Below are 15,770 nucleotides of genomic sequence, written 5' to 3'. Positions count from 1 at the left end.
CAAAATGATAATAAAAACCTGAATTTTCTGTCTGAATTCTCCTTCATCTGTGTGTAGAGACTAATTCTGGCTTCACCTTTAATCATCTGCTCCATTCTTCAAGTTCAGAGGGAGTTTTGTTGCAGCTCTTATCAGATCTCTGCTTGTTCAGGAGGACATAAATAGAGGAGCTGTGAAGGTCAGAATCAAGCTGAAGACCAAACAGTTCAGGTGAGGAGCTCAAACAACTCAGACAGCTTCAAGATTCACAGAAGAAAAACACTTTTGTTTGTTGCTAAACTTCGTGAAATGTTGTTTTTCTCCTCAGTTAACTCATCAGAAGTTGGATCAGAGTCATGGCGATGTTTGGGAAAGTTCTGGAGCCGGTGGGCTACATGCAGACCGTCAGGTGAGACCTTAGACCAGGTTATTAAATCCTCCTGATGTCTTCATTTACAGGCACCAAAAAATATTGTTTCCTTGTCTGAAAAAAATCCACAAAAATCAGTAAAAAATTACTCAAATTTCTGAAAAATTTCAAAACCTTCAGGAAGAAAATTCCAATAATTCCTTAAAAGTTTCCCTTAAAAGTTTTATTTAAAAAAAAAAAAAAAAATCCCCCAAATTTGGCAAGAAAATTCTTGTAAATATTTTCAAGAAATGAGTAAAAATCTTCCAAAAATATCTAAAGTGATTCCATATATATCAGTAAAACTTCCAATATTTTCTTTAAGAACATTCACATAAAAATCAACCAAAATCCAGCAAAATTCACTGGATTTTGGTTGATTTTTGTGTGAATGTTCTTAAGACACATTTTTAACATTTATTTTTGTCCACCAAAAAATTTTCAAAAATTTCCCCAAAATGTTGAAAATGTGGACATCAGAAGTTTCACTGTGAAAATATTTTTTCCCACCTTTTCAAACTTTAAAACGGATCAATTTTGACCTGCAGGACGACATGAGGGTTAAACCGTCTGATGAAGGTTCATATGAAGTTAAATCAGAAGTTTGAGTGTTTTGTGGTTCACAGGGTTTTGGTTCAGGGAATCTGCTCCTATCTGGGAGGAAGTTCCACCTCTGAGGAGGCCGAAGGAGCCAAGAAGAACCTGGACCACATGGACCAGGAGCTGGGAGCTTCAGGAGGAGGTCTTCTGGAGGATCCGGAGGTCCATCAGCTGGAGGACGACCTGACGGTGGTTTATTACCAGCTGGGCACCGCGGTGAGGAAACTACACCTCAGTACATTATGTCTATGTGGAGATGTTGGAGGATCAACTAACATCAGCTTCATGAGTGTAAACTAGAAAAGTCAGATTATTGTGTGCATTTGTGTGGAAGAAATGGCTTAAAGCAGAAAACAGAACAGAATGAGGTGACTGAACAGAGATTATTTCTTTCCTCATTAGTGTGAATGAATTAACGCTCATGTCGTCCTGCAGGTCAAACTGATCCGTTTTAAAGTTTGAAAATGCAGGAAAAAATATATTTTCACACTGAAACTTCTGATGTCCACATTTTCAACATTTTTGGGGGAATTTTTGAACATTTTTTGGTGGAAGAAAGAAATGTTTAAAAAAAGTTTCTTTAAGAACATTCACAAAAAATCAACCAAAGTCCAGTGAATTTTGTTGGATTTTGGTTGATTTTTTTTTGTGAATGTTTTTAAAGAAAATATTAGAAGTTTTACTGATATATATGGAATCACATTAGATATTTTTAGGATTTTTTTTGGAAGATTTTAACAAAATTTTTGAAAATATTTACAAGAATTTCTTGCCAAATTTGTGGGATTTTTTAAAATAAAATTTTTAATGGAAACTTTTAAGGAATTATTGGAATTTTCTTCCTGAAGGTTTTGCAAATTTTCAGAAATCTGGGGAATTTTTTTGCTGAGTTTTTGGATTTTTTTTTCAGACAAAGAAACAGTATTTTTTGTTGCCAGTAAATGAAGACAACAGGAGGGTTAAAGGAAAGAATAAACAGCATCAGTTTCTATGTAGGATTCTGAAGTGAGAATATGAGAGATAATGTGGGAAAAAGTGGTTAAACGTCACTCAGTCCAAAAGGATGAGGACGGGATAAAATTCTAGTTGTTGTTTGACAGCAATGCAATCTTCAATATAAGATGCACAGTGAAGCCTGAAAAGTTCACGAACCAGGAGGGAAAAGACACAAATGAAGACAAGAAAAATGATGACAAAAATGTGCAAAATTACCAAAAGAAGATGGAAAATAAACACAAAAATGCGCAAAATTACCACAAAGAGACAAAAAATAAAAACAAAAAGATACAAAACAACCACAAGAAGATGGAAAATAAACACAAAAATGTGCAAAATTACCACAGAGACAAAAAATAAACACAAAAATGTGCAAAATTACCACAAAGAGACAAAAAATAAACACAAAAATGTGCTAAACAACTACAAAGAAATGGAAAATAAATACAAAAAGATCCAAAAGAATCACAAAGAGACAGAAAATTACCCCCAAAATGTGTAAAATAATCACATAGAGACACAAAATGACCTCAGTTTGACTTTTTACTCTCAGGAAATTATTCATCGACAGTTTTGAAAATTGTTTAATATTCTTAATTAATATAGTAAAGATGAATGCCTTTTTCTTTTGTGAAAATTTGCAGCTGAAATAAACAACTTCTAGATCAATCTTCAAGTTCTGGGACCAAATAAACACTTCCTGGATGAAACAAATAATAAACTAATTTTAAAAAAAATCACCTAATAAGAAATAATTTAAATAATCTTTTATTTGTAGATTTAAAAAAAAAAGTTGAGGCTTATAGAAAAAATTTCACCTCAATGTGCATCAAACAAATTCAAATCCACGAAAATAAGTAAACAAGCAGCTGAAGTAAGATGTTGAAGGTTTAAATGTGTGTTTATGCTCACTATAAATACACTGGGAAAAAAATAAAATAAAATTAATATTTAAAAAAAACTGTCAAAAAAGGGTGCTAGAAAAATTGTTTAAAAAAACTGTAAAAATACTGAAATATTCCAAAAATGCTTTTTAAAAAAAAAAAAGAAGGTAAAAATAACAGCACTATGGGTAAAATGATTATATTTTTTAGCAGATTTACAGACATTAAAAGTGTAATTTTGTGAAATTACTACTTGGAAAAATAGAATTTTTTGTTTGCAAATAAAAATGTATTTTTTCAGTGATTTATCTTTAATTTAAACAGAGAAAATCTGTAAATAAACTTAAAAAATCTCTATATAAAACCTTTTTTTCACTCTTTAACATACGCAGTTTATGAAGGGAGAAAAGCAGATATTTTAGAGCAAATATGTGTTTAAAAAGAGCCGTTCAGAGCTCCGTCCTGCTGCTGTATGAGGTGATTTTCATGAGTCAAACATGTCTTTGTAAACAGATGCATGAACTCATCACACTGAGTGCGTTATGTAAATGCATGTGAGCAGATGTATGATTAAAGCATCTGTTTAGTTTCACGGTTAATACTCAGCATTAACAGGCTTACGTCTTCCATGTTCTGCTTTTTATTTCAGCTGCTTTTTCATTTCATATGTTTGCTGTCATTTGCAGGTAGAAAATAAAACAAAAACACCTTCCTGGCTTTCAGGTTTAGGTTTTTATCTCTGAAAAAGACCAAATGTTCTCCAGCAGCTGACTGTAATAAGTCGTGTGGGTGAAGCCTATTAGCAAGAAAATCACTCTTATATGAGCTCCTACTGAGATATGAAGGGAAGTCTGCAGAGTTTAGCAAACATCTGGGAAAAGACACAAATGATGGAACAAAAATTAACCACAAAGAGAAAATAACCACTGAGACAGAAAATTACCTAAAAAAACAACAACGGAAAATTACCACCAACACATGCAAAATGTCCACAAAAGACAAAAATGACCACAAAGAGATGCAAAACAACCACAAAGACACAAAAAATCATCATAAAAAGATGCAAAACAACTGTAAAGATACAAAAAAGCAACAAAAAACCCCCACAAAGAGACAGAAAATGGCCAGAAAGAGACACAAAGCAACCACAGAGTGACACAAAGTGAGCATTAAATAATGCAAAATGACCACAAAAAGAGAGAAAATTAACATTAAAATGTGCAAAAAACCACCACAGATAGAAAACAGACACAGAAGACACAGAAAACAATTCCAAAGAAACAGAAAATGACCAAAAATAGACATAAAACAGCCACAAACAGAAAATGACCACAAAAAGAAACAAAACAACCACATAAAGACAGAAAAAGACCACAAAGAGGCACAAAACAGACACAAAAAGAAAAGAAACAACCACAAAAGGCCAGAAAATTAACACAAAACAATCACAAAAGGCCAAAAAAGCGACAACAAAGCAGCCACAAAGAGGCAGAGCATGAAGAGCTTTAATGTGCTTGAGCTCCAGGTGAGGGCCCATCCAGACTTCACCCAGAAGGAGACGGAGGTGTTCCTGCACTACGTCCAGGACTACCGTCTGGAGAGGCAGCTCACGGCGCTCTACAACCGTCTGATGGGGGTTTCTGTGCTGAGCGACCAGCCCACTCTGCTGGAGGAGCTCATACTCAACCGCAAACCCAAACGCTGGGAGCTCCGGGAGTTCTGCGTCAAGGTTGGTGGAGGTGGTGGAGGTGGTGGAGGGTCTTCTCCCTACAGGCCATTAAACTTTCATACGCTCCGATTTTACTTTCATTACACAGAAGCACGCAAGCCGGAGGCGACGTCACAGCCTCTGGTGCACAAACAAACAAAAAAACATGTTTGTTGTGCTTCTGTCGCTGTGAGGACGGTGAACAAACCTAAACCCGACTCTATTTTTAACTCTAAAATGAAGTTTGAACCCTCAAACAGCCATTTGAAAGTGGAGCTAAAAATGAGAATTGACCAAAATGTCCTGATTTTATAGAAACTAATCACACCCAACTCAATTTGGTGCTTGGAAAATGAGCAAAACAACCACAAAGAGATGAAAAGTGACCAGAAAAAGACACAAAACCACCACAAAGAGATGAAAAATGGGCATTAAATAATGCAATGTGACCACAAAAAGATGCAAAACAGCCATGAAAAGACAGAAAATGAGCATGAAAAGAAGCAAAATGACCACAAATGGACATAAAATGAGCAAAAAGAGAGACAAAACAACTACAAATAGACACACAACATCCACAAAATGAGTGAAAATGACCACAGAGAGACAGAAAATGACCACAAAGAGACACGAAACAACCACAAAGACACACAAAATGACCATAAATAGACACAAAACAACCAAAGACACACAAAATGACCAGAAAAACACACAAAACAACCACAAAGAGACAGAAAATGGCCACAAAAAGACAGAAAATGGCCACAAAAGACACAAAACAACCACAAAAAGACACACAAAACAACCACAAAGAGACAGAAAATTACCACAGACAAAAATTGACCACAAAAAGACAGAAAATGGCCACAAAAAGACACAAAACAACCACAAAGACACACAAAATGATCACAAAGACACAAAACAACCACAAAAAGACAGAAAATGACCACCAAGAGACAAAAATGACTACAAAAAGACACAAAACGACCACAAAGAGACTAAAAACATCTAAAAAGCAATGTAAAACAAACCAAAGCTCAGTTGATGCTTATAAAAACTGTCCACACACAGAGGACATTTACAAAAAACACTTTTAAAACTGGAGCTTCATCGCATTGAATCTGAGAATTAAAAAACTTCTTTCAGATTTCAATAACAATAATGAAAATACTCTAATTTCTCTCAGAGAACGAGTTTGATAAGAAATAAAATCTCATGGAGGAGCTCAGCTGAACAGGATTAAATATTGAGCTTCCAGAGACAGAAAAACGTGGAGGTCTGGTGGGAAACCAGACGTGCTGCATCCATCTTCTCCGTTCCAAAATAAACTGAATATTTAACTCTGCACAGCTATGACCTGCTGTTGTCTTTTCCTGGAGATGAGTTGGCAAATTCCCCATTTTTACCCGCCAAAAATAAGCAAAAAGTCAAGTTTTAGAGCTGAAATTAAACTATTTTCTCTGTGAAGCAACTGAAATGTGACAGATTTGAGTTTTAAATGTCGACTCTGAACAGAAATGTTGTTAAATCGTAGGTTTGACCACCATTTACCTCCTATTATACACTATATTCGGCTGTTTCAGGGTCATTCTGTGGAGTTTTTCCATTTAAAACATCACCGTAAAGGAAAGTTTTCATCCCAGAAATTAAGATCAGTCCAGAGTCCATTTATTAAGGGGTTTAGCTGCTGGATTAGCCTTAATGCCGGAGCCATGTCTGCTTGAAACTGGTGCTGAACTAGAGGTCTGTTTGCTCTTTTCAAGGGCTGATTTGCATAAATGCTCTTATATAAAAGCTGCAGCCTTCACTCAAGTGCACAGAGTTTTACCCTCCTGGGAGCAGTCGAAGTAAAACAAACAGTTTAATGGACTCTGAAGAAGGACGTTTTAGTCAAGGACACGGAGAACACGACCTCGTTAAGCAAAGTTTCTTTAACCTTACAGAACCTATCATGGATAAACATGGTTTAGGTGATAAGTTAATGCGTCACAAAGGGTTTTATTTGTCCTGCTGCAACAAGAACACACACATGTGCATGTCTTAGAGAAAGAAAAAAAGACATACACCAGTTTTTGCCAACTTTTGAAGCAAAATTTGAGTATGTGTTGTCTACATCAATGAGCCAGGGATGATTTTAAGTATATAAAGAGACAGAAAATTACCACAAGGAGACAGAAGACAACCACAAAACAACTGAAAATGACCACAAAGACACAGAAAACAACCACAAAGAGACAGGAAACGACCACAAAAGACAGAATATGACCATAAAGAGACACAAAATATCCACAAAGAAACAGAGAATGACCACACGGATACAGAAAGCAACCACAAAAAGACAGAAAGCAACCACAAAGAGACAGAAAACAACCACAAAGAGACACAAAACAACCATAAAGAGACAGAACATGACCACAGAATGACACAAAACAACCACAAATAGACACAAAACCCAGAAAAACAACAAAAAACAACCATAAAGAGACAGAAAATGACCATGAAATGAGACAAATCAACCACAAAGAGACACAAACAATCACAGACACAAAAATGGCAAAACAACCACAAAGAGATGCAAAACAAACACAAAAAGTTATGAAACAACCACAGACAGAAAATGACCATGAAATGAGACAAATCAACCACAAAGAGACACAATGACAATGACACAAAAATGGAAAAACAACCACAAAGAGACACAAAAACACAAAAAGTTACGAAACAACCGCAGACAGAAAATGACCAACAACAGATGTAAAAAAGCCACAAATAGCCACAACAGTACATCACTCCATTTCATATATAAAACTCTCACTAAAAGAGCTTTAATAGTTTCTCCCTGTTCACCAGCTTTGGATACAATTTTATCCCAAACGTTTGTGACGTCTGCATGGTTTTATTTTCAGTAAAGAGGATCTTTTACTCTCTTAGACTAGACGACTACAACCAGCCTGTAAATAGCCTCTTTGAAGGTCAGTGTGGTCAACAGAAATCCCAGGTTGGTTTGTGGACTGTTAAAGACAATAAACAAGTCAGTAAAGATGTGAGATTTTAATGTAAACTTCACCTGCTTCATCAGCTCACATTAGAAAATGTGATGAGAATATTCCATTCTCACTGAATCAGATGCTACAGATGTTTACTTATTCAAAGGCTTTTGGCAGAAGCTGGAACTTTACTCCAACATTTAAGGAACTTTGAGTTTCAAATGAAAGCATGTAGTACTACTTTTTGTGCTTTATTTTATTATTAAGGAACTCATTAAAAAAGTCAGTAAATTGATGCTTTGATTGACTTCAGGAGGCACAAAATGAGTAAAACGGTGCAGAAAGTACGCAAGAAGTGCAACAAATAATGAGAAATAATTAGTAATGAATGCGTCAGCAACTGGTTTGGAGTTTATCAGGAACAACTTCTGAAGAAGGTGATTTGTTTTACTGATATTTATAAACAAAATTTGATCTAAAGGCACCTAAAAGTACCAATAATGCTGCCTTGCATTCATCTTAGATAACAGGTGGTAAACTAGATAAACCAACAACAGAAACTGTCATTTCCTAAGTCTTGCTTCTGTTTTTGTCACCTTTTTGAGTTTTTTTTGGTTATTTTTGCCAGTTCTCCAAGATGCTTTTGATTTATCTGGACTGTGGTTTGTCTTTTGTATCAGCTTTTCCATTCAAAGTTCACTTTTTGTTCCTTTAATATCGATTCACAACAAAAATAGGAATTGAATGCTATGTCATCAAGGACCAGCTCATTTTAGGTTGTAATGCTGTTCGGGTGAAACATAACCGTCTACTAAAACTAATCTACTCTCAGTTTAAAGAAGAAGAATGTTAAAGCAGCGGACAACAGAAGAGACACAAAAACATCTTAAAATCCAACATGAATAACACTGGCATCAATGAACGCCAAGAAAACTCTGGCAAACCATCATCTGAGAAGGAGAAAGCTTTCAGAGCCAGCAGATGAGTTAGAAGAAAAGAAAGGAAAGCAGCAGCAACAACCAAAGAAAGATCTTCCATCTGGAACCACCTGAACGTGGAAGAACTTCCAAAGCCAAGGTCTGACGTATAAACCTGAAAGCCCAGAAATAGATCACAGAACAAGGACTAAGACCCGTTTGTTCTCCTGTAACTCATCATTATCTGCTGTACAGTCCTTGATCCTGAGCTGTTCACATTTTTGTGTCGTGTACTGCCAAGTTTCACGAGCTTTTTTACAACCGATTGGCTCTCTGTGCCTCATCTCCTTCTTATTCTGTTATTGGTAAGTTTCCACTGAAGGCAAACAGCATTTCCTTGAAAGGGTTGTTTTGTTTCAGAAGGATTTCTTCATTTCTTGGAGAACTTTTTCAGTAGCATTCACTTTCAGTTGTACTTTAATAGCGCCAATTAACAGCATATGTCATCTTTCATGCTTCACTTAGTAAAGTGAAGACCTTACAAATTTGAAACCCAGAAAACCCCCAAATTCTCAAGTTTCCTTTGGATTCCCTTTGAGAAAGCACTCACTGACAGTAGTAGAAGAAGCAAAAAACCTCCCATTTTCCAGGAAGAACTTTAAAAAACAACAAACCTCAGAAAGAAACAGGGTCATGGAGGGCAGATGTCTGCCTGGACTGGTTGGGGTGAGGTCAGCAGGATAGCAGACGGAGAACAGACAAACAATACATAAGAGAACAATAAACAGCAGGGATGGCTACTGAGCGCTGTTATTAATTGTTGAGTCGGTCGGAAATTTAGTACCATTAAGCTCCTGGACAAACTGTGTTATCGGTATTTATGATGGAAATTGTGCAACTTATTTTCAAGCTATCTGCAGCCGTACCCTAATGATGCTGGAACCACCGTGGTCAGACGATGATGTAGCATTGTTGTGCTGCTGTTAGCTGCTCTCTGCTTTAGCTTAATGACGGAAAAGCAATCGAAAGTGTCGACTTCCATTTCTAGTTTTATTGAGCTACATGCAACATGTGTTTAAGGGTAGTTGGTGCAAAGGAGGCAACACCAGCAACCTCATCAAACAAGTGCAACACTCCATAAATATAACGCCGCGCAGTGTGTTCGATAGTTTTAGCAAAGCAGCTAATGCTAATACAGTAGTGGAGCCTCCAAGCCCCAATGACTCCAGTGGACTGCAGTGAGTAACAAAGCTAAAAATCCAGGCAACAATAGTAGTTAATTGTACACAATTAAGGCTATACAGTTTGTTATTTGCTGTCACAGTTGTTCCCATTGATTTAGGCACTTCTATAATACGTCTATCTTTATTTTCTGCATCTAATTATAGAAAGTAGTATCGATAGCCATAAAATCCAAGCGATACTTATCCCTAAAAACAGTTTGGAAATCGGTGAGGCCATGTGGTAAAACAGACATTAGAAATCATTGTCTTTACCGCTGTGTCAAAGCTCACACTTTGCCCTCTTCCTTGTCTTTCTCCCGACAGATAAACTTTGTCCTGGGCACTGGTCTGCTGTGTCTCTTCACTCAGGCGTCTCTGACCGGCAGAGACCAGGCCCTGTTGATGAAGACCTGGTCCGACCGGATGGGAGCCCTCTACAGGAAGATGAAGACCTCTGGAGGCCGCTGCTTGGGCTACTTCCTGGAACAGGCCGAAGACGACATCCGGCAGCAGCTGCAGGAGGCCGTGCAGAGACGAGCACCACCAGAGGAGGCGGCGGGAGACATCCTGAAGACCCTGGAGAAGAACTATGACTGGCTGCGCTGGGCGGTGATGCTCCACCCGGCCGTCGGACGGATGGAGGACGACAAGGATGAGGAGACGCAGGAAGGCGAAAAGGAAAAGGAACCGACAGAAGATCAATCCAACAATCTGCTTTCTGTTGCGTCTGAAGCTCCGATCCCTCACGTGATGGCGTGTTACCGCGACGCACCGACTTCGCTGGACAAAAGCCGCATCCACCAGCTCATCCAGGACCTGGAGTGGAAGATCCCGAACCCGCCTCCTGAGGTGTACGCCTCCATCGAGGAAGACCCGGGCAGGGCGAGGCGCTACCTGGCCTCGCGGATGCTGAAGAAGCTGCAGGAGGGTCTGGGATCTGGCGTCGCTGTCCACGTGGTGCCGGGCAGGATGGAGATGAAGTGCAACTTCCCTCCAGCGTCTTATTACCTCTACGAATACAAACACCGGCTGGCTTCAGGCACTGTTTGCGTGTTTGGGTGAAAGAGAAAGTAAGACCAAACAAGCTGCTGTTCAGTAGTACAATATCAGCTTTGTATTTGATGCTTTCACAGTGGCATTAGCATGTCATGTGTAATATTACTTACAAATAAACGTTATTTCAGAGACAAAAATACATACATGAGTTTCTACTGTCTTTTGAAGTTCGAGTAACTTTGGTTTTGTCCACACCAATAAGCGAAAACCAGATGGAATTAATGGTTCGATCATCTCAGGTCAATGCGGACGAATGTCAGAATCTGAGATGAATTAGATGTTAAGAGAACAGCTCTTTTTTGTGGTGAGCATGTTGGATATGAGGAAATGGTAAATGGACTACACATGTATAGCATTTACACATTCAGCTTTGGTTTACACTGAAATATCTCAACCAACATTGGCTGTATTGCATTAAATGTTGTGCAGTCTTGGTCCCAAGAACAAAACCACTGTGAGGTCAGGACTTCCCTTTGTATAATACTTTGGTTTATGACCAAATACCTGCAAAACTCAGCATGTCCACAACCTGCAGTTTCTAATTATGGCAAATACAATAATTGCCAAAACAGAATGTTTAGCATTGTCATTTCATGCAAGCTTGTATGTTGATATAAGTTGGTAAAAGTTTGTAGGTAGATATCACAACAGCTAAGTCCACAGAGGGAAGAGACACAAGAAACCTGGACATTCCGTGTTTATGAGTTTAGCCAGATTGTGACTCTTTGGTGGTGAAACTGGTCTGAGTGCGATTTAAATGCAGGTAATAATACGTCATTGAAGCTTCACTGATCAGTCACAACATTTAAAACCAGTAGCTTAATAGTGTGTAAGCCTCCCATTGGAACACGGACAAAGGATCTATGGGGTGTCACAAGGATCTTAGGAGCAGACTCTTCAATCAATGGATTTAATTTGTTGTGGTGCATCGGACTGAGTTTTGTGGAGTTTGAAGGCTGAGTCAATGCCTTGGGAACCTTTGTCGTGCTCCTCGATTCCTTCATAGGGCAACGCTACGTGTTAGACTTCAAGGTAGCATCCAGAACCCAAGTTTTCCTATCAGAACGTTGTATTGTAATGAGATAATCAATATTATTTCCTTCCCTGTTAGTTGTTTTGAATGTTGTGGCTGATCGGTGTTCACTACGATAAACTGCGATTGATGGGTAATAGTTATTCTAAATATTGTTGTTTGAATTACTTTATCTGAACAGTATTTGTTTAAAACGTGTGATAATCTGACTAATTCTGTTTCTTCTCCATTTTTACTTCAAAAACCAGAATCCAGAAGTCTTTCTTGTTTCGTAGCTAAGAAATGCATTGACTTTCCAAGATTCAATGCTAAACTGCAACACCAACAAGCAGATCAAATGTTTTGAGTCTTTGCTGTTGATGTTTTTGTTTATTGCTGATTATTACAGATGAATCAGAGGACAGGATGATTCCTAGAGAGAAAAAGATGCTCTAAAACCGTCCATCTCAGAGAATAAGAGTCCAACTTGCATCCACGTGAGCAAAGTCTTATAGAACAGCATAAAATGCCCTGGAAATGCATAGCGTTTGTTCTCTTCATATGATAAAATGTCCTGTTTTTGGTCTGAAACAAGCCCACCGTCAGACTGAATTTGGGTTATGTGGAGTTTGGAGGTTGTGTCAATGCCTTGGAGTTCTTGGTCTTGTTCCTCGAGCTGTTCCTGAGCAGTAAATGTGGTGTTTCAGGGGATACTATTATTTCCTTCATCTGCCAGTGGTTTAAAAGTTGTGGCTGATCAATGCTGCAGAGCAAAACTAAACCAGTGGTTGTTCTAGATTATGATAGATAGAAGTCTTTCTTGTCTTGTAGCTAAGAAATGCCCCAAACATCGATGCTAAACTGCAACGCCAACAAGGAGATCAAATGTTTTGAGTTTTAACTGTTGAGGTCTTTGTTTATTGCTGATTATTATGGATAAATCAGAGGACAGGATGATTCCTAGAGAGAATAAGATGCTCTAAAACCGTCCGTCTCATCAGAGAATAAGAGTCCAGCTTGTGTCCATGTGAGCAAAGTCTTATATAACAGCATAAAATGCCCTGGAAATGCATAGCGTCTGTCCAATTCATGAAGCAAAATGTTCTGTTGTTGGTCTCACACGAGGCCACCATCTGAGTTGATCTGGACCATCTTTTCTAAGTCCTTCTTGACATCTGGGAAACCCTCCAGCGCCTTCTGAAAGTCGTCCCAGGACAGGGAGAAGCACTGGCAGTCGGTCAGCGCCTTCACCGTGGCCAGATGTTTGCCTTTGGTCAGCACGCATGTCTCTGTTGAACGCACAGAAGGAGGCACAAGGCCGTGGTTAATGAGCGAGTAAACCCTCATGACGGGGATGAGATCTGACAATTAATCCCAAATTAAATAACCGGACCTCGCTGGGTTGTTCGGGGGAAGCCTGCTTAGCTCCGCCGAGGTTTGCTGCCAAAAAAGATTAGGACCTGCTCCCACTTAAAGCCCGAGAACTAAATAAATCACGCAAATTGGAAAGGACAGATTTATTAACTTTGGCTCGACAGCGCTCTTCCAAGAATGCCTCTTTCTCATGTATAGAAATAAATGCAACATTTGAAAAAACCAATGACTTCCTCAAACTTTTGCAAGAACACTAAAACGTGCATAAAATCTAAATCTTAACCCACTAGAACGGATCAGTTACTTCCATTTCTCACCAATAAGATGATCAGAAAATCTAAACATATTTATGCTAACTAATTAGCATCAAAAATGTCCACACAGCAGCTGTTTAAGTTTCATTTTTCATTCCTTTACTCATTCCAACTGCACATAAAACCTCTTAAATACACAAATTAGTTCAATCACCTATCTACAGTAGCATCTGTAGGACAGTAGATAGTTTTAAGTGTCCAAAAAAGTGACATTTCTTGCAGCTTTTAGCACCAGAAATAACTTTTCCTAGAAACATTCTGTGTTACTGTAGATAATCCGTGCAGCGAGCAGCCAGATGTTTTTTACACCAAGTACTTCTAATGAGGTCGGTGTAAAACTGACAGACTTTTAAATGGAGTTTGGCAAGAGAGGCGGAGGCAAACAATGAACTTCAATCCCTGTAACCTTTTGGTGTGACATCTTTCTGACAAGGTTTAAACAAGAAAAAAATGTAATTATGGTTATTATAAAGGGCCTCTGAACAGCTCTGAATGGAACTACTTTTTAGCAAAAATAGTTCTGATGAAAAGTGACAGCAAATTCTAAGAGATGATGTTCCCGGAGGAGTTTTAAGTAAAGTTTCATGGCTTTATGTGCCACTAATTAAATTCCATTCACCGCTATTGTATTTGGAAGGAAGGCAGAAGGAAAAAGTTGATATTTCAACATCTTGAGAATAAAACAAAAGCTAAAATTTGTATGAGCTCACCCTATAATAACGCTTTCCTATCGTCTAGTGGGTCGTTCCGCCTCAATTTACCAAATACCCCATGTTTGACCATCTGCAATTCCACTGAGTTTTATTTAAAGTGTTGATTACTGATTGAGTTAACCATTTCTAAATTCTGGTTTCATAGGTAATTTTAGTTTTTGAGCTAAACTTTCTTAAAGAAGGTGGATCGTGTCGATTTTTGCAGGGCACGTTGGTGGCAGTATCATGCTGTGGATCAATGTTTAAAGAGACATAACTTGAAAAATAATGTAGTTAGAGTCCTGAAATTTCGCATGTTTATTGATATGTAGATATGTTCTCTAATAGCAGAACCCTGCTTTGATAGAATAATACAAACCAGTTACATGATGATGCAAATTTGGTCAAAAAATGTGGATTTTTGCAGAGCATGGTGGTGTCAGTATTATACCATGGGTTATCGTTTGAAGTGCCACAACTGTAGAAATAATGTAGCTGGAGTCATGAAATTTTGCAGGTCTATTAGTATGTACATCTGGTCTCCAATGGTACAACACTGTTTTGATAGAATAATACAAACCAGTTATATGATGGTGCAAATTTGGTCAAAAAATTTAGATTTTTGCAGAGCACGGTGGTGGCAGTATCATGCTGTGGATCAACTTTTAAAGTGCCTTAACTTGAGAAATAATGAAGTTAGAGTCTTGAAATTTTGCGGGTTCATTGATAGATACAGCTGGTCTCCAATGGAACAACCCTGCTTTGATAGAACAGTACAGACTAATTCCATGATGGTGCGAATTTGGTCAAAAAATTTGATTTTTCTGTCTATTCCGATGTTCCACTATCCATAAAACCTTTCTTTGCACCCTAAGAGGCTAATTTTTTTCCAGGCACCAAGAGGAATTTTAAGAATGTAGATTATGGTGCCATTTACAGGCATAGTGTATGAGAAAAAAGTATTAAAATGATGTTTTTTGCATTTATTGTCACTATTAGGACAGTCATTATTGGTGAAACCACTCCAATAGTTTCCCAAATGTAAGAGGTCTATAATATTGTTACTGGGCTAAAAGAAAATACGCAGTAATCCGTAGTAAATCCGACCCACCTCCAAAGAAGTCTCCATCACACAGCTCCCTCTCGTAGGAATCGACCTCCACCAGAACCTGGCCGTGGTCGATGAAGAACATTCGGTCTCCCGGGACATGCTGCCGGACGATGACGTCTCCTTCCTGGTAAACCTCGTACTCCAGTTTTTGGAGGACGACGCTGATGAAGTTTTCGTCTCTATTCTGAAAGATCGGCACGTTTCTCAGCAGCCGGCTGCACATCACCATCAGGATTTGCTGGAAAACAAACACAGTCAAGCAGTTGGATTTTATGTCTGCGGCAGTTTTCATGATAATGGAATGCAACACAAGGTGCTTTACAGATTAAAAGAATAAAAAATGCAGTAAGACAAGACAAACAACCTTTAAATATCATGTTATACATGAAGGACTACCTAACATAGCATAGCATAGCAGGGGGCTGCCGCCAGAGAGCCTGCCGCTGCTGCTGGAAAAAATCCTAGAGGAAACACTGACGTAACATAGCATCCCATAGCATAGCATAGC

General features: G+C 38.2%; 2 protein-coding genes across 3 annotated transcripts in view; one reads left to right on the top strand and one right to left on the bottom strand.

The window, feature by feature from the left end:
• The first annotated feature begins 229 nt into the window (after positions 1-229).
• On the top strand, positions 230-10,898 carry LOC118469385 (uncharacterized). 2 transcript variants are annotated; one of them, XM_035942170.2, is made up of 4 exons: positions 230-388; positions 1,015-1,204; positions 4,394-4,597; positions 10,028-10,898. In XM_035942170.2, the coding sequence occupies exons 1-4, from the start codon at positions 336-338 to the stop codon at positions 10,763-10,765; spliced, it is 1,185 nt and encodes a 394-aa protein (XP_035798063.1). In that variant the 5' UTR covers positions 230-335; the 3' UTR covers positions 10,766-10,898. The 2 variants fall into 2 exon arrangements, with proteins under 2 accessions (XP_035798063.1, XP_035798064.1); XM_035942171.2 differs by lacking the exon at positions 4,394-4,597.
• hcn5 (hyperpolarization activated cyclic nucleotide-gated potassium channel 5) overlaps positions 10,795-15,770 on the bottom strand; it is a 19,879-nt gene continuing 14,903 nt past the window's right edge. Inside the window, exons 9-10 of the mRNA XM_023296632.3 lie at positions 15,263-15,500; positions 10,795-13,060 (exon numbers count right to left, since the gene is read on the bottom strand). Of these exons, the coding sequence (XP_023152400.2) occupies positions 12,888-13,060; positions 15,263-15,500 (411 nt within the window). The 3' untranslated portion in view covers positions 10,795-12,887. The remainder of the gene's footprint in view (positions 13,061-15,262; positions 15,501-15,770) is intronic.

This window comes from Amphiprion ocellaris, chromosome 11 (assembly GCF_022539595.1).
Source record: "Amphiprion ocellaris isolate individual 3 ecotype Okinawa chromosome 11, ASM2253959v1, whole genome shotgun sequence".
NCBI lineage: Eukaryota > Metazoa > Chordata > Actinopteri > Pomacentridae > Amphiprion > Amphiprion ocellaris.
Note: the sequence above shows the minus strand (reverse complement) of the source record. Positions and strands in the feature narration are given on the sequence as shown.

Coding starts and splice junctions, on each gene's coding strand:
- LOC118469385 (XM_035942170.2), top strand. CDS start 336: ATGGCGATGTTTGGGAAAGTTCTGGAGCCGGTGGGCTACATGCAGACC. Junction 389..1,014: donor GGCTACATGCAGACCGTCAG/GTGAGACCTTAG, acceptor TGTGGTTCACAG/GGTTTTGGTTCAGGGAATCT. Junction 4,598..10,027: donor TCCGGGAGTTCTGCGTCAAG/GTTGGTGGAGGT, acceptor TTCTCCCGACAG/ATAAACTTTGTCCTGGGCAC.